We start from the raw sequence: 21,332 nt of genomic DNA, 5'->3' as shown, positions 1-21,332 counted from the left end.
ACTTATATATTAGTAATGTATAATATTTTCCTTAAACTAACACCTAATTGTACATATTCTTTATGCATGTACTCTCATTATTACCTGCCTGTACTGAACAAAATTCCAATTACGTTATTCCACCTTCATTTGAATATCAAAACCAATAATCGCATTACGAGTGAATTATCTGTCGCCATCAGAATAATACGCCACTAAAATACACATAATACTATACCACAGTTATAAAGGAACAAAAGGAGAGCCTAAGAATAGTCTGTGGCTGTGGTGCAACAACTGTGCCAATGTCGTATTTATGCAAAAATAAGTTAAATCCGGTACTGAGCTTCTAAACAATCGTACACTGCATATAAAAAAGGCGACAATTTGAAACTCTATCTAGAAACGACTATAATGGCATTTGCACGTGGGAGTGTCAAAATTTTGCATAAAATAACTTTTCTAGGAAAGATACCATAGTCAAAACATAAAAGAAACAAAAAGCGTAAGCTCTGAATCTCTCTCGTACTGTACCAAGAAAGAAATTCGAGACAGCAGAAACTTCCGTGTCAGAAATTAATTGCACATGAATTTTCGAACGTACCTTCAAGCGAGCTACTATCACAGCTTCGTAAATACCGACAATGCTACTTCTTGCACCGAGTCACAGACACAGATGCCAGAATACGCGATAATACGCATAAGGAGAAAAATCATACAGCAAGGTTTTTCCCCGTTCAACGTAAAACCTTTTCTCGCTCAATATATTATTATTCTCTCGATATAAGAGTCTCAGAGCACGTACGTGAATTTTTGTGAAAAATCTAATATCCAAGTTTCAAACGAACGTACTTGTACGAGCTACGTAATGCAATACTACGTTCAGCTAACTCTGCACGCAGCCTGCTGCAGTAACAGTCTGAGCGAAAGCTCAATAAAAAAAATAAAAAAAAAAAAGAGAGAGAAAGAAAAATCACATGACGTTATAAAAGGTTAACGACAAAATTTTGGGTCACGTACGATGGTCTGTCTGTTCTTCCCGTGGCTTTGACTCGTTTCGAGCCTGAATTCGTCGATCTAATTGGCCGTCATCAGTCCGTAAACTACAATATCACCTTTCACCTACGTTGGACGCGCATATTGTCTAATGCCCCGCTCGTTATCTCTTCGTTTCTGCGATTTTTGCGGTCACGCTAACTGCCGCCCTTTTCGATCGCTTCTCTAACCGCCGTTTCTTTCCACATTCTCTGTCTCTGTTCGTCCCTTTTTATCGCCGGTGAATCCTCGTTCTGTAAATAACGTTCGATCGCAACCGGTTGAGGTTTCACTTAAGAAGATTGAAGGATATTGGGAATGTCCGTTTGTACGTGCGATAAAACGGCTTGAAATCAAATGAACGATATCGAACGATAAACGATCAATACGAGAGGAGTGATAAGAAATTACGCGATACGAATCGAAGTTGTGCAAGCGCTATAACGAGTATGCCGCGGATTTTTATGCAAATGTATGCCTCGGTGGACGCGACTGAAGAAATAAAATTTAGACAGAGGTTCATTAACAATTATAACGAGCAGCCTTCATCGAATATTTTATTTATTTTCCCGTATCATTTTCGTGGCTTCGAATTTCCCATAAATTCGACAAAATCCCCGGTCCCATCGTAGAAGATCTTCTCCACGGTGCTAAGGACAAACCGACAGAAGCAGGTTCCCTTTTCCTTCTCGATTTTCTCCGAACATAAACCTCCAGAAACTGGACGAAAATAGAAATAGAAAAATATAGACGACGGAGAATGAGAGCGGTGGCAGTCAGTTTACTGCTGTTACTCGTCAGATGTCTGCGTTTATCGTTACACAGACTTTATTACATTTTGCCCCCAATCGTGAAAACCTGTCCCTGCATAGAATAATAAACCTCGTAAATCGTTCAATTATACAATGAATGCTAAGCGATATTTCGTAGAATTAAAACAGCAATTCTATCTGGAAATTTTGACGCCGTTAAGTGGTCGTCGCATGTCCGCTACATAGAGATACGACATCCAGCAACAGACAACAGAGACGAGAGATAGAGAAAAATTGCTATAAGCAAAATCGAAGCGACGTTGTCCTTCAGCGACTCGAACGTGAAACACCAAACACGTTGACCATAAAGGTCGCACACCATGGCTACCAGGAGACTTTGAACGACGCAAGAAAGCCGCAGGTGAAAGCGCGCAGGTCTCGAAACAGCCTTAGGAGGAGAAACTGGTCGAGGGTGGCCGATTGAAGTCACGCGAGGGTTGAACCGAGGCCCCAGAGTCGAGCCACTGATTCTTTCCGTGGCAAATCAGTCTGCAGAATGAAGTGTTCCGCGTGGTTGCTTTTCGCGTTGTTGCCGCGACTCTTCGCCGTCCTACCGGTAGCCAATTCCCAAATCGTGGCTCAGAGGATCCCGGTTAGACAGGGTCTAGGTCGAGAGCAGCCAATCGTCAGGATCTCAGGCCAAGGATCGGTGGCTGGCAAGGAGGTGCGACACGATTTTATCTTCATTTAGACATAGTAGCGATGGTCGAAAGAAAGTTTAAAGTTGATACTTGTTTCTTACGTTAATCGTATATTTCTGGCATGAAAAATGAAAAAATCCGCGCAGACATTTTTCGCGTATACCAAACACTCGTCTGTTCCCAGGCATAGGATCATGTTGCGCGTTTGAAATTTTCTTGTCAATCGTAATTCAACCTTTGCGAAATTACAGCGTTTCAGCCTCGTTTTATCGCTCTTTCAACTTTCTTCTGGCCATCGATGTACGCTCATACAGATAATTTAACGTACTCGTTAGCAGCGTTACCGTACACCGGCTCTTCAAGGTATTGGATTGGTAACTAAGTGATTGCGGCTTTTGTCAATACCACCTAATGACAAAGTCCGCAATCACTTAGTTGCCAACCCAATAATTCGAACGTTAATCATGGACAATTTCGACGAGCGTTACGACATTTTAAGGGGCGATTTTAAGGCTTATTACGCGCGTTAGCGGGACATTTTTAAAGTTGGAAATTTCGGATCGAAAGCGTTTCTTAAAATGTCTCTTACTCAGACAAGTTACAGCAAGTTATTTACTGGAAAGATACGTTTAATGAAACATTGGTACGAGATAATACCTCGTCTTAAGCACGCAATTAGAGGCACGAGTGGGCTCGCTAAATATCACGGCTATTAGTATAGCGAATAATTGACCGTTCAGATCCTTTGGCGACCTTTGCGAGGTGTATGTTTGCAATGGGCGTCTCGTGACTTCCAGATACGTTTTCAGATCCGTCTCAAGTTTCACCGATATAATCACAATAGTCGTCGCTCGTAGCTATAGATATATATATACTATTATATATACAAAACATAGCTATATATATATACAAAATGCTTCGTATAATATATACCTAAGAAGTTTCTAGGAATATTCGAATATTTTCGTGAGCCATTGTACGTCTCAGGATTTTTGATCTAAGAAAATGGAGAAGGTAAAGACAAGCAGGTGAGTTGATCAATTTTGTAAAATGGTAGCCAAAGTGTGTCTAGAATGTGTCGTTTATCCAATAGAATAAAGAAGACAAATATATATAATATATAATAAAGAAGTATGTTTGATGAAATTTTATTATTACAATTTATTATTACAACATATTTGATACATTATAAATGTATCAAATTGTTGCGGCAAGTTGTACGCTTTAAAAATACCTTGGGCCATTTTGTTCAAAATCTTCTCGGTATCAACGTATAAAGTGGTAGCATTAAATTAATTGTAAGAGAAAATTCAACATTTTTATCGTCGTTTTTTAACTTAGTTCTACACATAGACACAGAATTTAGAGGAAAAATATATATAATGCGAACGAATCGAGTCGACGTGTTTCGCAGGTTGCTAGGCAATCAAACGGAAAGTTTTATTGTGAGGCTGTTTTCGGGCATTCGCTCTTTGCGATGCGGAAGTTTAACCTGTTAGATCGCATAGAGGCGATTTGTCGCCCCTCTGGCCCTTTCGCGCTCGAATTTCTCAACTCGTCGTTCGAACAAAATAATTCTTTTATTTACACATCTCCTATCTTTTCGCTTTTTAGTCTCAGTTTCATTACAAGTAAGTTACGTCGTTGCTGGTATTTTCAAGTATTGAAAATGTCCTAATTGAAATTCACTTGTCTTTGCCGTTATTAATTTTAACGCTATTTTGATTTCTCATCTTCCTTTCGCTTTCTCTTTCATTTTATAATTTTACCAAACAGCGACACGGAATTGTACATATAGATAAGTGTAGAATACATGTAAAATTATACACGTAGAATTGAAGAAAATGTAGAATTGATAAAAGAAGATATGCAATCCTGGAATCCTAGAAAAATTAGGCCTAAAAAGATAGTAAATTTAACTCTTTTTTTCGCCTACGAGTACTTGGCAAATGATCAAGATCTTTAGAGGCAACTTTAAACGAGATCTTCACTCTGTGTTCGTACTTCTGTTATTACATAAAATTACAGAATGGCAGAGTGGTACAACGTTATCTGACTACACGTTCGGATGACCCTCGTTTGCTTGTCCTCGTACTATCGTTACATTTTTCTCTAGTAACATCGTTCTTTGCATAAGCTGGAGGAAGTGCAGTGGCAGAAACGAATATATCACTGTCCCGTATGTAAACGTTGAACCTAACCTCAAAACTGCCTCTGAATAAATATTTGACATTTTAAACGTGTGACGAACAATAACATGCAAGCACTGTAACTTTCAATTGTCATAGTTAAGTATATGCAGATAATATGCACGATGAATGTATAAACTGGGCCAACATTTATGAATTTTAATACTATACGGCTAGCATTTTTTCCCTTTTTCTCTTCGTTCTCGCGAAATTCTTGCAACCACGGAATTTTAACAAAAAGTTCAAAGAACTTACCGCACGTACTTGGCTCTCATGCATAATCATGTTTTTCCATGTCCTTCTTGGAAACTGGGAGTTGTTTCCGGTGATCGGATATTCCAATTAGTGTGCCACGTTTTTCTTTGTTAATCTAAAAGCGAAATTTATCATCAAATTCACAATGGCGAAAGATCGGGCGAAATTGCTCGTTGCATTCGATCGAACTAAATGTAAAAATTATTATTAGACCGCGGATATTTACGCGAGCTTACATTTTTATGAATTTTGACTAAAAAACGTGGAAAATTGTTTTATCCATCGAGTATCGTAACAAGTATCGCGTTTCGAATATCCTTCATTTATCTTTGATTATGCCCGACATTCTGACAACATTCAATTTCAATTTCTAAACTCGCCATTTATTAATTCGAAAGGTAAAACAATTTCTATATGCAAAGGAAAGAATTTAGCGTAGAAAAAGTTATAATAGGAGAAGCTACGGCATAGTAAGTGGAATTACGTTGGTATTTTTACGAGCGAAACATCGAGATTAAAGCGAGGAAAGGATTCTCTTTAAAAAGTTCCGTTGCCTGCCATTTTTCTTCACGCGATAAAATGTGGCAGCGTAGTTAGATGAAAATCACGAGAAGTTAGGTGAACTATGAGTAATGTAACTTTAATTGTCCATGAAAAAAGAAAAAAAAAAATGTACCATCGTTACGTTGTACTGGAACCTAATGTTAAGTTCATGAGTTTCGAAACTTTGATTCTGGCCCAGCCAATTTTTGATTATTATGCCTGGCTGTACGTGCAAGAGTAATTTGTCACACGTAAATTCGTGTTTCATCGAGAAATGACGCCGTCGATTAGACGTTTTTCTCAGAAATCGTAATGTCAGTGAATAACGCAAAATTCCGTCCACATTTACGAAAAAATTATTCGACATTGAGAGCGTAATATCTGGAATATTCCTTTTGTCAGAAAATATCGATCGAATCTTAGGATTCTACGTAGCGGTATATTTTAATTTGTCCAGTTTCCAATTCTCGTATCTTTCTATTCCTCTTTCTTTCTTTATTTTTTCAATTTCTACGTTGCGACTAAATTTTGTATTAAATTTTCTAATATGCGTAACAAGGTGAAATTTAAGACAGAGGCGTTAAACGCTATGATACCATAATTTTTCTAATTTTCCTGCTGTCCACATTTTTCCGTTCTTTCCACCTTTCTTTTAATCTTCTTTTGATCTTCATCGACAAATTTCACCATTCCAGCTCCAGCAACTAGACACAGTAGTATCTTAAGTTTTCAATTTTCATAATTTCGTTTTCATTTCCCTGGTCTCCATGCTCTTTCTAGCCTTGCAAATTTACTTTGCAGAGTTTCCAATATTTAACCTGCAAACATAAAGTAATAATGAGCCAGATAATTCTTCAGACCTTTCCAGTATCCATTTTTATCTGTGAGCAAACAATTACAGGACGATCGTCTTTCTTCTACTTTACAGGTAACTGTAAATTCGATAAAGGTGATAGAATATCTGGGAATTCCTTATGCCCAGCCACCGCTGGGAAAATTACGTTTTGCTGCGCCTGTTACCGACCCCCTACCATCGTGGAGCGGTGTGCGAAACGCAACAAAATTTGCACCGTCCTGTCAACAAATGACCGACAAGCCGAAACTTCACGAACAATACTACAAAAGATTGCTACCGGTTGAGCAACCCGATCCTGGAGTTAGCGAGGATTGTCTGTACTTGAACATCTTTTCCCCAGACGGTAAGTAAAATTATGATCGGATCGGTAATGCGACGATTTGCTTTTCATTTATCCTTTTTTTTTATCTTCTCGAGAAAAATGAATACGAGACGAATAGCTAGAAAACGAAACGAAACGTGGGAAACAGATCTGTCTGCAGTTCGTAATTAATTGCTTTAAAGCTGGAGGAAAGTTAATACGAGAGAGGACAGATATATAAAAACATATGAAACGTGGAAGACGCGTTTTTCTGCGCTTTGTAATTACATTTTTTAATGGTAGGAAAATTGACAAAAAGGCAGCATAAGAATGAATTAAAACATGCGAAGACAATTTTAAAGATGTTAGAGAGAAAGATATAGAAATAAATCGAACGTAAATTTGGAAGGTATCTTTTTCCTGCTTTCCGGTTCCTTTTCTTCCAAGGACATGGAAAGTTAAAATTAGAAAGCGAGACAAAAACGAATTAAAATGGGAAAACGTCTAAATTTAAAAACACTCGTACGAGACTCTCTCAAGATCCATCGAGGGTTTTAAGCTCCAAATTTTTTGTCATACATACGTGTCCGCTCAAAACTTTGGGGCGTGTCGGGATTCCGAAAGTAGCAACGACTCGATGAATGAATATTTTATTCGTCATGTCGAAACTGTAACGAATTATATCCAGCAATGACATTTTTAATTACGATATTTCTGTTTCTCTGGAGAAAAAAGCAAAAACTGTTCAAAAGCGACGCAGATTCGAAATATCTGAGATCCCGTTACTAAACACAAATAGCGTAATCGTAATTCCAGATGGAACTGATAACAGCGCATTCGATGAAACTTTCGATACTCGACACGTGAATCGTTTCCTCTCGTTTGAACAAAAGTTGAACTTTTTTGCCAACACGCCACTGACGATGATCAGTGGCTCGTTTCTTCGTCTTTGACGACATATCGTGTAACGAAGTGCTGTGACTCGATGGTTATCTCGTCATGAAAAAAACCCACGATTAGAACGTCGTCGTGTATCGACGAGGTATAACTTCTTTTTCCTCGTTTTGTTTTTTCTCTAAGCAACGCGTGAACGATTAATAACGCTGTATGCACACCGATAGTTTCCTTTAAAGAGCCGTTCTACAGTTTCAGTTGTACAGTAAGGAAATTAGGACTCGTGTAAACTACCTACTCGTTCGAGCTTTGAAGTTAGATGCTAATTGGCAAATAGCTTTCTGCGATGTTTTTCACAAAATGCTTCGATTGCGGAGTTACACTTTGACGACTTAATTTTCCTCCACCGTGTATACTATAGTGTATAGACTCTCTGTAAAGAGTAATTTCTTCATTAGTAAGTCGAAGCTGAAGAAATTTTTGTTCACAAATTACGAAAACCGTAGAACGTTATTTGGAGACTAAAAAATCTAATATCTAATTTCTATTTAATTTACAAAAAATTCAAGAAATCAGTTTACGATTTGCCAGGAAGATTTTCCAAGTTCCAAAGACCAAAAGATTTTAATTAAAGAAAACTGAGCGAAGATACCGAAAACTTCGTGTGGAATCCTTATAAATGTTTTACAGTCCATGTATGGCCTGCTGAAAATCAGCTTGTCAATATTCAAGGTCACCATTACCCCCATTCCTAACTCTATCTATTCACCAATATAGGTCTACTACTCGTTCAGAAAATATATACGTGTCTACTCATAATTCACAATATATTGATCGAATAATTGCTGCAATTTTTGCTTATGTATTTTATGTAAAACAGCCTATATATTTTTACGTAGAACATAGGCCCTGACTTATCGAGCAATTTCTCGATTGACAATAAATGCGGGCAGCTGCGTGTCAATGGTACGTAAATTTGGTAGTTTCAGGATGTCGGTTAAGGACTAAGATAATAGCGGCATTACGAGCATCATTTTCAGCTAATTTCGGATGTCTCGTGCATCATAGCGCTCGTAAATCGCGAAAGGAAGAAAAGATTTGCCAAGGTTTATCCCATAACCTAACCTCTCCTTTTAGCGTCGATCAAGAGACGCTATGCCAATACGCATAGACGAGATTTTTCCTTTAAACTAGTTAACCCTTAACCGATCTTACAATTGGATTATTAACGACTGCAATAATTTTATTTAGGTTACTAATTATAAAAAAATTAAAAGAAAATAATGTAAAAATGTAAATAATGCAAAAATTGTCAGTCATCTTTGTCACGTAAGATAGAAAATTAATCAATTATAAATAAAAATTAGAAATAAGTCAAGAAGGTTAAATTACTTTCATCGTTAAAAAGGTTACCAGACCTAAGCCCAATGTAACCCTGAAAAGAAGCACACCGAACTAACCTTAAACCTAATGAAAATCTAATTTAACCCTTTTGATAAATTTTGAACGATAAGCGGACTAGAGTGAAAAGAAATGAAATTCTTTAAATATTTTCTCGTTCCGTAAAAAGAGATTGGAATCCAGAATACTGAAAATTGGGAAAAGTCGCTAAATCGCGTAATTGCCAGACTTCTCCGTTTAACCGGTTGAAAAACTTGTGTAATTTCTTTTCCAAGACTTAAGATTTCAACAAATTAATATAGAGGATTAAACGCGATACAGATGGAGGTTATGTTTCTGATTTCAATGATAGCACTTACTTGGTATAGATTACAGTCTAGATGACAAATTGCACACTTCTTGCGCAACGATTATCGAGATTAGCCTAATACACTAGTAGAACAAGCGGCTATTAGGATGGAAAACGTGAACGCTATAATTTTAGTTGAGGAAAACCCTTGATAAACCTCTAGTCATGAGATTGATTACCATGTCGCCAATTTTATAAATGTTCGATATAGGTCGAGGACGTTGCCTGTGGCTTCTTTCTAGCTTATATAGTTGCGCCATGAAATTTTCATGAAGCACTAAAAAAAAAAAAAAAAAGAAAAAAAATGAAAATAGTCACAATAGAGAGAAAATAAGGACAAAATTATATAACGTAGTGGAGGAAACAAGAATTCGGAGATTGGTATGCGAGATAGTTAATGGAAGGGAAACACGTATGTGAAACGATAAATGAAACCGATCAATCATACAGGACAGGTTTATGATAGCAATTATTGCCAATTTGCAAAATATTTCATTCTTTGTATGGACGAGATGGAGAGGTTAGAAACGTATTAAATCCTGTCTAGATCTCTAGGGCTGATTACTTTGAAAATTCTGAGATGGGCAAAGATAATGTTAGAAAACAATTTCAGGTTTATAGCAGTGTGAATTATTGTGAAAAACGTGGAAAATTCATGGCAAAGGTAAATTCGGATTAATAGAATGAAATTCACAACCGTTTTCTTGCAACAGTAGAAATTGCCATCTATCTGAAGATCTGTCTTAGAGTCAGTTCCGGGTTACATGATATTATATAGGGCGAGTCGAATAATTTCAATGAATATTTGCTTATTAAGTTCTTAAAATTTCCTAAAATATTTCGTTCTTCTGGGAGCTTTTACAAAATACTAAAATCTACAATCGCATAGTATATAATCAAGCTAAAAAATTAACTTGTAAATTCAGAGGTGATTGTAGAATTCAATATGGCGATCGTTTCAAGCAAACATTATGGAACCACGTGATTGTAACCTAAAACGACTGTATCTCCTAACCAAAAATAAATTGAGTCCACATGGATAAAAATGGTTTTAAGCAACGGAATGATACAACTCTTCATCCTTAATTTCAAGAAATGGAATAGAACGTTTATTTCTTTTCGAATATTTTATACACAAAAAGTAATAATATATTTAGATTTTCGTGCATTTATAGAAAATTTAAAACTGCGCAAAATACACATAGTATGCAGAAATATAGAAAACATCTAAAGTAGGACGAAATAGATCTCCCTTTTAGATTCCATTTGTTTTATTAGGTTTATAAACGTATCAATTTGCATAAAAACCCGCGAAGAAATAATCTCTATTGAAATATAACATCTACTTCGACTATCATATAGACCGGAAATTGCAGGGATATCGTAAAAGTTCCGAATCACCTTGTAGAAAGTTTGAAAAGAAATGAACGCGTGCAAGGTACGCGTGTCACGGTGGTCGACTCGAAAAGAGAAAAAATAGGATAGGGGACAGCCGGCGAATCGGGAAATCGTGTCGATCCCGCAAAGTCAACCCCGGTCGATATAGAAACAGCAAGGAGCAAGAGTAACAGTAACTGGTGCACGTCGTGGCACGCGATCTTTTAGGGTTAGTCGAGATGTTAAGATACTGTTGAGGCCGGTCACGAAACCACCTCCGTTCTGGCTACCTCTTGCCCCACCGCCATCCCCAAATCTCCCCAATTGTCATTCTTTGCTTGATTTTTATTAAGATTTTTAAGCAGTTCGTTGAAGAAAGTTTGTCTCGGGTATCTTAGGAAAGTAAAGCTTTTTATACATTAAAGAACTATAGCCAACTTTTTAAGTATAACCTTGATTAAATTTTATTTATTAGTTCCTCTCTACTGAGACCTTTTAACGAACTTTTTAGATGAAACATTATATTAAGGGTAGGTTTAGTTTTATATATGATTAGATAGATCTTGAAGGTCCCTAGTATATGATTAAACTTCATAGATAAAAAGGTTTGTAATAAGTATCCATGACATAACTTGCCTTATTTTTAAACCTGACTTATATAATGAACTTATTGAATCTCCTAGGTTCTCTTTAAGCTTAAAGACAACTATATAGTTGTAATTCAATAAATTGAACATTTTCATTTCTTAAATTGCATTTTTTTATTCAATAAAGACAGTTCATAGTTCAATACCTCTAATTTGATCATATATTTTATTTCTTCTTTCACCCCATTTGTCACCCTTCATGCTTAACCTTTTAACATGGTTACTTAAATCTGTCTCACTGACAAATACACTTTGAAACTCAAATTTGATGTACTTATAAAAATATTTGTAATATCATATCCTTAAACCTTGCTACATTTTTTATTACTTCACATAATCTCTAACATTTAGTACATCAAAGTTTAATGAACAAATTTGCCTAGATCAACTAATATATTTTTAATCAAATCCAAACTTAATGTATGTAAATGTTTTACAATACAGTCTCTTCAAATCTTACTATTCCTCTTATTAGTGCACCTAACCTCTAGTAAACAAACTAGTTTCAGATGTAGATTTATAAAATATCCCAAACTTAATGAAAGTACACAAGTGTTTTTAATATCTTCAAACTTTATTATACTCACCTCATCTCTAACATTTCACACGTGAAAATTTAATGGTCAACTAAACTGGTTCCAGATGCAGCTTTACGAAGCATCCCTCTTATCCTGATCTGTTTCAAACGCGTCAAAAACCAGAAATCAATTCTTCTATTTGAACTTAACCACATACTCAACTTAACTCAACCACATACGAACTTGGAAAAGATTCGTGCCGTGTGCAATCACGATAGTCGTTTAATGAATCGTTGTGGCAGTTCCGTATCCCCGTGAATGGTTATTTTTGGATGGTTCAGACGCCATGACAGAAGGTACCGATAACGAAGACCAGGCCGAACTTCCGGTTACCGAACCTATATGCTTCTATCGTCTGCTGACGCTTATCGCGCCATCTAAAGCATCCTGCCGAGCAATGGCCTGAATTTTCCTCGACCTTGGCACGCTTCAAAAACCGGCCACACGCTACACGTTACATAGCCCCTTGAAAGAAATCACCGAAATTAATTATTCAAACGGTAACCCCGACCAGATGGTCTTCGTGCTTTTTATCCAACCTTTTCATGGAAGTTTTTCTAACTTTTCCGCTGAATAACGTTTAAATGGACTTCGTAGTTATTCGTGAATTGTGGCTATTTCCCCTGGATATTTGCAAGTTATCGATATATAGGCAGATAATCCTTTGATATGGAATATATTGATATAGGAAATCTATTATAATTTATTTTTATAGATATTATAGTTAATATTTTTATATACCTTATTAATTTAAGCAACTTAATATAATTTAATTTTATAATTATTGAATACATTATGGATATTGGTTTTAAATAATACAAGAGCTCTTCTGGAATTTCTGGATCGTTCGTTTAGAGTCTAAGGTATATTGATTTAGGAAATTTATCATAATTCTCAATTAGAAGAACAAAATTGTCTATAAGACATAAATTTGTTCAATGATTTGTTCTTTAGGCCTTATGTAGGGTATTTCAATATTCATCAAATCTTTATTAATTAATTCAGTAAGGAGACTTTTAATATGTTCAATCATACTCCTAACATTATTACCGTATACATATGTATTTTACGTAAATTTATTATTCAATTTATTGTCTAATCATTGAACTTCCTGCATCTCCAAATATTTATACTTTTACTAAGATTTTTTAAGCTTTGAATTTACAATGTTAGTGATGATGACGATAGCAATAATAATATCAGTGTCTTCCTATATGAGAATTTGGTTATTTCGAGGCGTTCAGTACTCATCAGTGGCGAAGAATGATGGTATGCAAATTTTGTCGCGATCGATTCACCGGTTTGACCGGATGCATACTTGCGAGAACGCACGTGTTCTTTGCGATCTTAGAAATTTACGAATGCAGCCTCAGTAACTCCTCGAATTCCAGCCAAAAAATTACATTAATCAAATTTTTAATATTTGTTACTTTCTCTACTCCCTATTTTAATTCTTCCTTAAAAAATAGCAAATAATAAAAATAACTACGGTCTATGATAAAAAAAGAATTGAATGGGAAACGTATTAAGTTCTTTTAATTTGAAATTATACAGAAGTTTCAAAATACGAATCATTATCGTTGATCGTTATCATTTAAATAATTAAATCATATCATGGTGTAAATATGCTATACTATGTATATGGAATTAAATTTTCATAGGGAACAAACCAAGCGATGGATGGCCAGTGATGGTGTGGTTTCATGGTGGTGATTTCAACACTGGCACCCCAGCTATATGGAATGCCTCAATTTTCGTCAGCAGACAGAAAGTGAGTTACTCAACAAATATATTAGATTCTAAAAATTCCAAAATTACAATATTTCATCCACTACATAACTTGGATTTCAAAAATGACCATATAAACATATGTAACAATTATTATGAAATTACATGTACAGGGTGTTTCAATTATCTAACAATAGAGGATAGAAAACTAAGTTGTAAATAGGACGAAAATTTAAATGTATGTGTGTTCTTTTTTACAATTTTTTTCAGATATTATTTTTTAACAAGCCTAGGTTTTATTATTTTTACATTGGAAGGACGTTTTGTGATTGGCAAGCGATGCTTTGACCTTATATCCTGTACATATTGTAGAAAAGAATCGCAGATTGCGAATCAATCAGAGTGAATGTTCAAAGTCGACAGAAAATCGAAGGAAATTAGGGTGTTTCTTCGTGCGCTTTAGATATACAAAGGTAAATTCGACCTTTGGAATCGCACCGGCCAACGGGTTCATCCATGATGCATATGTTAGGTTACGTTGTAAATGCTAATCCAGAAACAACGGCCACAGAAAATGTTATTTTAACGCGGGAATTCGTTATCGAGGGGAACACGTTTAACGACTCTTAAAAATTGTTATAGAAACGTACAACGATGTATTATACAGTAATACAAGGGACCTTGTGTGATCTAACTATATCGTTAAGAACTTCTAACCACTACTAATTCATTTATAGTCTTACAAAGCAATGTAAAAACGACGTTATAATAGAAAATCTTATATAGACAATATTAATAGTCTACCTTATAAACATTTCCCTATCTAACATACTGTTCAAAGCAGAATGAATCGTATAGGTTAATTCGTAACGTAACGTCCACACATTCCTAACCTCTCTCTCTCTCGTTCTCTCACTCTCACTCTCTCTCTCTTTCGAAGCTCCTTTTCTTTTCTTCAAAAATCTGATCTACAGAAAGTTGAACAAAAAAAAAAAAAAAAAAAAAAAAAGAAAAAAGCGGGAAAACACTGGTTCAGAAAATACAGACTGCAATCTCTCGCAGTTAAACGATCCTAACCCCTCTAAGAAGGAACATGTAACTTCGAAAACTCTTAGCCTATCCGTTTAACAATATTGCCTCTCGCTCTCAACTTCTCAAAGAAAAAACTCTTTAGAATCTCTAATTCTAACACGCTAACTGATCTAATCGATCATCTTCTCCTCAGATCATGGTGATCACTGTGGCATATCGTCTCAATATCTTGGGCTTCTTCACGACCATGGATTCGGAGGCTCCAGGGAATTACGGGATGTTCGACCAGATAGCGTCTCTGGATTGGATCCAGAAGAAGATCCAGCATTTCGGAGGTTCTCCATACAACGTGGTGATCTACGGCCACAGCTCCGGTGCTATAAGTGTGGGTTTACACCTGGTGAGTCCTCTGAGCAGAGGTAAATTCTCCAAAGCCATCGCCATGAGCGGGGACGCGGTGAGCTCTGTTGGCTCGCCTCAAAATGAATTACCGGTGGTCGACATCGTCACCGATACGTTTGGTTGTTATCGACGACCAACGTCAGCACTGATGGAGTGTCTTCGTCGAGTAAACGTGACCGCCTTGGTCGATCTAACTTCCTCTATCGAGACCTGGGGTCCCATCGTTGACTACGAGACAAATAACTCCACGGAACCGTTTTTACCTATGCATCCAAAAGACATATTAGACAGTGGCACTTTGAACTCCGTTCCTTTAATCGTCGGTTACACCAATAATGAACAGGCATTGGCCTATATAGAGTCCCTAGACAAGGGGGACTTGGATGGAAAGCTTTCTTATAGAAATTTCGAGATGATGATCACTGACGAGTTCGTATCATTGGTCCAGGAAGATAACAGTACCTGCGAACTGAAACCAGAAATGGTCGCCGAGGCGGTGCTGTTCTTTTACAAGCCTCATCCGCCGAGCAAGGATCAAGGTAACCTTCGGGACAGGTACTTGGATCTGCAAACGGAGAAGAAATACGCAGCTGGGCTCACTCTGTTGGCTGGTAAGGTGTCCAAGGAAAAGCTGGCGTATGTTTACAGGTTTGACTACAGGTCCAAGACTCAGTCTGTCATCAAGGATGTGCCTGAATGGGCCGGGGTTCCTCACATGTTCGAGCTTCCATTTTTCTGGGGACTTCCCCAAATGACTAACAGCCCTGTTCAATGGAATTTCGCCGACAAGAAAATGGCCGAGGTAGTAATGGGGATGCTGGGTAATTTCGCCAAGAATGGCAATCCAGGAATTGTTAAATGGGAATCGTACACCGAAGAAGATCCTGGAATCTTAATCATCGATAGGAACCTCGATATGAGCGATTCCAATGTTATTGATTACAAAGCATTGGCTTTCTGGAACGAATATTATCCGATGATTCTTAAAGAGACGATGAATAATTGTTGCAACATGACCAGTCACTCCACCGCATGGAGAAAAGCTTCTTATGGGGTTGTTCTAAGTGGATTCGCTGTTGTCACGATGTTCTGGTGCTTGGAATTGTAGTCGATGAATTATTTAGATTTCCTTTGCATGCGTACGATGGAGCCTCTTCTATACAAACGTTGATGAGTTTAGGGCGTCCTGGTTTGTGTTATCTTCTTGATAGATGAATCGTATAATATAGTCTGTTCTTCGTTCAATTAATTCCATTTTGCGTTCGATCGGCCGCATTATGGCTTGTGTTTTCATAATGGCTGCATAAAAACAGACCTAAATGCGAAACGCTGATGCATCACGAGCATCGTTTAGCATTTTACGTAAAGGTGTAATAAATTTAGTTTGGTCGTAAGGACAATGAAAACGCTTAGGACATTAAAGAAGGGTTGAGAAGGCAAAGTGGTGTATGTTCGCAAAAAGTTTTCCAGTTTAACGATTTGTACGCTTCGAACAATATTTATTACGAAACAAAATCAAATTTTAAACGGATTAAATATATATGTATACGAAACTTACACGATCGTATAAAAAAAAGAAGGGAAAAAACAGATCAGGTGTCTAGGTTGTAGCAATGAGGAGGAGAACCAGAGAGCCTGGGCTTATTTTCTTTGTTTTCGTTTTTTATCTTTTTCTTAACATTCACTGAGAGATTTTTTATTATTTGCTTTAATACGGAGAGATATAGAAAAAACATATATTGTTCGAGAAACAAACGGTTGATATAACTTATGAATATTTTGATGCTTCGATAATAATTAATAATAATAATAATAGTAATAATAATCATTCGTGTGTGTGTCTCTGTCTGTCTGTGTTCTTTTTCTCTTTATTGTGTGTATGTGTACTGTCTATGTATAATTATTATATTTTATATATATATATATATATATAAAAGAAGTGCGCGGCAAGAGATGCATGGAGGGGCCAGTGGCCTGCGCACGCGCACATCCAAACATTTTTCTTTTTTTTTTCATTCTTTTCTCCTAAATATATATATATATATTTATATACTATCATTAATTAATCATATTTCTTTTATTCGTCCCCACTTGTGTTCTTCTGTCTTCTCTCTTCCTTTCTTTTTCTTCTTGTTTATTCATTAATGCAAAACTCCTACTATAATTATAACCGACGTCACGGGGTCTCGTTAACACTAAAAAACTCTTTGTGCGCCTTTTTGTTTGCGCGTGCACACGAACCACCCCGGGACCAACGTATGTACAACATTATTAGTTTCTTTTTTGTTATTTTTTACTCCCTGCTTATATTTCTCCCGCTATTTCTGTTTTATTCTTTTCAACTTTCTTCTCCACGCTCTCCATCTTCCACACTTTCTTTCCTGCCCCTGTCTCTCATTGTCACCTCCTTCATTTATTTTTTCTTCCTCTTCTTCTTGATGTTCTACATCTCCTTCTTATATGTTCACCGTTTCTTGTTCCTTTTTTCTTCTGTTTATTGTGATTCCGTCAGCCCCCTCCTTGTCAACTAGCTTTAGTTCTATTCAGTGATCGCCTGAACCCCTGTATCATCCGCTGGTTGTGTCCGGATTTGTTGCTGGTTGTTGCTGGTTGATTTTTTGTCCCTTTAGTTTTTCTGTGAATTTGTTTCATGCAGGAGAGTATGGGCTTCTGCTAGATCTACCTTACAGAAGTAGGCACAGCGATTTCTTTTTTTGCTTCATCTTCTTCTCTGGTGACTTTTTGTTGATTTGTCGCACCAGGTCATAGAAGATCTGCAACAAAAATAGGATTCAGTTAGTCGATGAGTCTCATTGTGAGAGATTTTGAGTCACCACAGGAATGGAATTTCAACATTTCCAACAATAACATTCAACAATAAAATTCTAAATTTAAGAATAATTCAATGCTACAAGTTAAGATTGAAATCTGTTTGCTTACTCTGCTAAAAGGAGAAAAGCTCTAAAAACTGATAAAACTATAGAAGTGAGAATAACCGAGTATTACAAATTGAAATTGAAATATTTCTATTTAATTTATTGTAGGAAAGGAGGCAATTTGAAGGTAGAAAAGAAAATCCTTACAACAACTCGATAAAGTTAGGTTTCATAAGTCTCAGAGGAAAAGAATAGGAACTGGCATGTGGACATGTATGAATGAGATTTCTCCAAAGCAATTATTTCACAGAAAGTATTTGTATTACTGCTTTACAGTTCGCAAAGTTGCTATCTACTAATGAGATAGAACTTATCTCCACTTTAGCTGTGATAGTACAAACAATTAGCTGTTTCGACGAAAAAAGAACTTTATTCCTATTGAGCCAAAGTTAATAAGCCTAATATTGCTGGCAGAAGTGTAAAATGAAAATACTTCAGGCGTGTCTACGTGTGGAAGTTTGGCGAAAACTGGAATTCTCTATCCAAGTTGATACAGATAGATGTAAATAAAAATTTATTTAAACTAATGTATAAAAATTTAATTAATCCCTTGTCTACGCTCTTTTGCATCTTCAGTTTCATTTTCTCCTTATCATCTGATCACGCTTTTACGCTTTTAGATAATAGAACCATACACACAACACGCATAATACAGTCTGTATTCAGAAAAGAATTAAAAGGGCCGTATCTTCAATTATACAAGTGAATTGCAGTTCCCGACCAACGAAATAACGAAAGTAATCAAACACAGTAAAACGGATGAATTCTCAGGGGAGAAGAAGTTATTCAGAAGTAAACTGAAGTACAGTTCACCGTGAAATCTTTAGAAACCTGTCTCAACAGTGTTTTCAAGGGGAGACGAATGGAGAGACATATCCGTCGATAAAAATAATCATTGTTATCGCTAAATATCTGCGTTTCATATCATAAAATAATTTTCAAACAAGTGCACAGGATGCAGTAGAATAAAATTTCAATAGAACACTTTTAAGAGTTTTCACATAGAGGGAAAGTGTGATTTCTTAAAGATGAAATTAGATCATATTTCTTAAAGATGAAACTACAATTGAGGACCCAATATCGCGTTGCCGCAAGTTTGCAATTTTCTTCCTATAATTTATATTAATAAATTCCATCTGTTTGGCATTGTGCCTGAGAAAGGATATTCCAAGGGGATTTGTTCAGTGTCCGTTTTATCGCTATTTCTTCTTTCATTTATTCTTTTCAAGTTGTGAAAATCATTTTTCTTTCTGATCTGCGCGTGACTGTTATATTAATAAATATAACAAGCTATTACTATTCTAATATATTCTCCTACTGTTGGAAGAGATTCGATAAAATCATAAATTAAAGCGTTGATCATATCGATTAATTTATATAATCACAATTAGGGCTACCAGTCTGAAGAAGACTTAAAATGGAAACTTCTTAAATTTGCAAACGTCATTTATAAGTTGATTATTAATGGGTGTTTGAAGTAATATTCTGTCCACGACCATTCGTTAAAATTACATTATAATATCTAATTATATATATTTTATTTACTATCCTATAATAATTATTGCATTCAATTAATCACTTAAAAAATTAATCTACAGCTGCAAAGGAAGAACAGCTGTGAACTGACGATAGTTTTGGCAAGTCTCCAACGCCTTATCAGTATTTCAGACTTGATTAATCTTATGGCTTCACTCTATCGTTCAGGTTTCTCAGAATATCGTTAAAGCACCATTTGTCTATTATTTCACTGCTTGGTCTATAATGGGGTGAATTGGGATGGAAACATTAGGATGTTCGAACGATTCCTGCCATCTTTATTCTTCTTCTGGTCTATTTGAAGGATAATCGTGAACTGCAAGTCACACCATACAAACTGTGGTGAACAGCGACGTGCGAATCATACTCCCACACCTAGGCGATTACGTTCCCACGTTCAATTAGAATATCTCAGCCTTCGTAACGGTCTTGAACTCCCACACTGGTGGTATTAATTAAAAACCAACAATAGCCTGTTCTCGATGGCAACGCTACTGTTATTTCGTAACAACGTTCCTGATTCGCTTTCCTCTAGCTACAACTTTGCACAGCTTGCACACGCACTCTCTATAGATCATTCCATATCATGATCCTCTTAGCTATAGTTCATTCGAATCTGCAAGTTTCATCTACTATCAAGTTTCATGCCATATGGATGAAATATATTTGATATGAATAAGGACTGAATCTTTCAAGTTTCTAATAAATTCTTCTCTAACTGAATATTTTAGTCTAATTTTGTTTACTAGAAATCGTATCTAATCCCTTGCCTTACAATATCCAATTTCATATTTACAGCATGGATTAAGGGAAGATATAAAAATAAAAAGGAAGGCCAGTTTACATTTGCATCAAAGTCCAATTTTACCTGCAACTATAGTCTTTCTCTCTTGTTACAAGGCTGAGCAAGCAAAATTGGAATAGTGTTGAAATTGGAAGCTTCTAAATATCCATGGCAATAACAGAAACAAATATCAAAGACTCATTAGACTACTGATAGTTGCAATTCTCTGGGCAAAGTACCTCAGGAAATTACAAGCGATTATTCTTCCTAGATAATCTTCATGCTACTCTCATCCAATCTTCTCTCTCTCTCTCTCTCTTTCTCTCTCAAGAACCAATGGACACTCGGAGAACTGAAGCTAACAACTAAAAGGCGGATATTTATGCAAATTCATATTTATACATATGATACGCATTGTGTGCATTTCTGGACCTCTACATTTCTCATAAAAATGGATAAAAATCCACAGATAGATAACACCTATCTATGGCCTACAAGAGGCTGGGAAAAGAGGCTGGTGTGCAGAGGATGGCCTCTGCAAAACCTACTACTCACATCGTTAACATTAATTTTGGCTTTGGCAGAGGTCTCCATGAACGCGCAGTTAAATTGCCGGGCAAGGTTGACGCCCTGGTCTTTGCCCACTACCCTTTCGTCCTCCAAGTCACACTTGTTGCCCACCAGCACCATCGGCACGTCATCTGTGTCCTTCACCCGCAGGATTTGTTCCCTGAGGTCCTGCAGGTCGTTGAACGTCGACTGTGCCGTTATCGAGTACACTAACACGAATCCTTGACCGTTTTTCATGTAAAGGTCCCTCATGGCTGTGAATTGTTCCTGTCGAAAGAAGAGAACTCTGTCAATTTATGGCTCCTTTGTCCCACGAGGAAACGTCTGGCTCCGATTTGGATGGAGCATCTCTTTTTAGTTGCGGTGGCTCGAGTTTAGGGGTAAAAGTCATCCTTCAGAAGTTGGTTACCTTGGAAGGTAACTCGTGAAACGGTTTTACAGATGGGAAAAATTTCAACGACGAAAAGAAAAATATAAGAAACATATA

At 36.5% G+C, this 21,332-nt stretch overlaps 2 protein-coding genes across 5 annotated transcripts in view; one reads left to right on the top strand and one right to left on the bottom strand.

Annotated features, from left to right (window-relative positions):
• The first annotated feature begins 1,912 nt into the window (after positions 1-1,912).
• LOC126924821 (fatty acyl-CoA hydrolase precursor, medium chain-like) lies at positions 1,913-17,793 on the top strand. The gene is made up of 4 exons (XM_050739722.1): positions 1,913-2,490; positions 6,383-6,653; positions 13,519-13,628; positions 14,811-17,793. Exons 1-4 carry the CDS (start codon positions 2,323-2,325, stop codon positions 16,125-16,127), a joined length of 1,866 nt encoding a protein of 621 aa, XP_050595679.1. The 5' UTR covers positions 1,913-2,322; the 3' UTR covers positions 16,128-17,793.
• The window catches only part of LOC126924820 (ras-related protein Rap1), a 71,293-nt gene continuing 63,332 nt past the window's right edge, over positions 13,372-21,332 (bottom strand). For all 4 annotated transcript variants that reach the window (XM_050739719.1, XM_050739720.1, XM_050739721.1 and 1 more), the window contains 2 exons: positions 20,831-21,112; positions 13,372-17,793 (listed from right to left, as the gene is read on the bottom strand). In XM_050739719.1, coding sequence (XP_050595676.1) covers positions 17,704-17,793; positions 20,831-21,112 — 372 coding nt within the window. In that variant the 3' untranslated portion in view covers positions 13,372-17,703. The remainder of the gene's footprint in view (positions 17,794-20,830; positions 21,113-21,332) is intronic.

Source organism: Bombus affinis, chromosome 15 (genome assembly GCF_024516045.1).
Source record: "Bombus affinis isolate iyBomAffi1 chromosome 15, iyBomAffi1.2, whole genome shotgun sequence".
In the NCBI taxonomy this organism is placed as follows: Eukaryota; Metazoa; Arthropoda; class Insecta; order Hymenoptera; family Apidae; genus Bombus; species Bombus affinis.
The sequence above is the reverse complement of the archived record's forward strand: the minus strand, read 5'-3'. Positions and strand labels throughout refer to the sequence as shown.

Coding starts and splice junctions, on each gene's coding strand:
- LOC126924821 (XM_050739722.1), top strand. CDS start 2,323: ATGAAGTGTTCCGCGTGGTTGCTTTTCGCGTTGTTGCCGCGACTCTTC. Junction 6,654..13,518: donor GAACATCTTTTCCCCAGACG/GTAAGTAAAATT, acceptor AAATTTTCATAG/GGAACAAACCAAGCGATGGA. Junction 13,629..14,810: donor TTTTCGTCAGCAGACAGAAA/GTGAGTTACTCA, acceptor TCTTCTCCTCAG/ATCATGGTGATCACTGTGGC.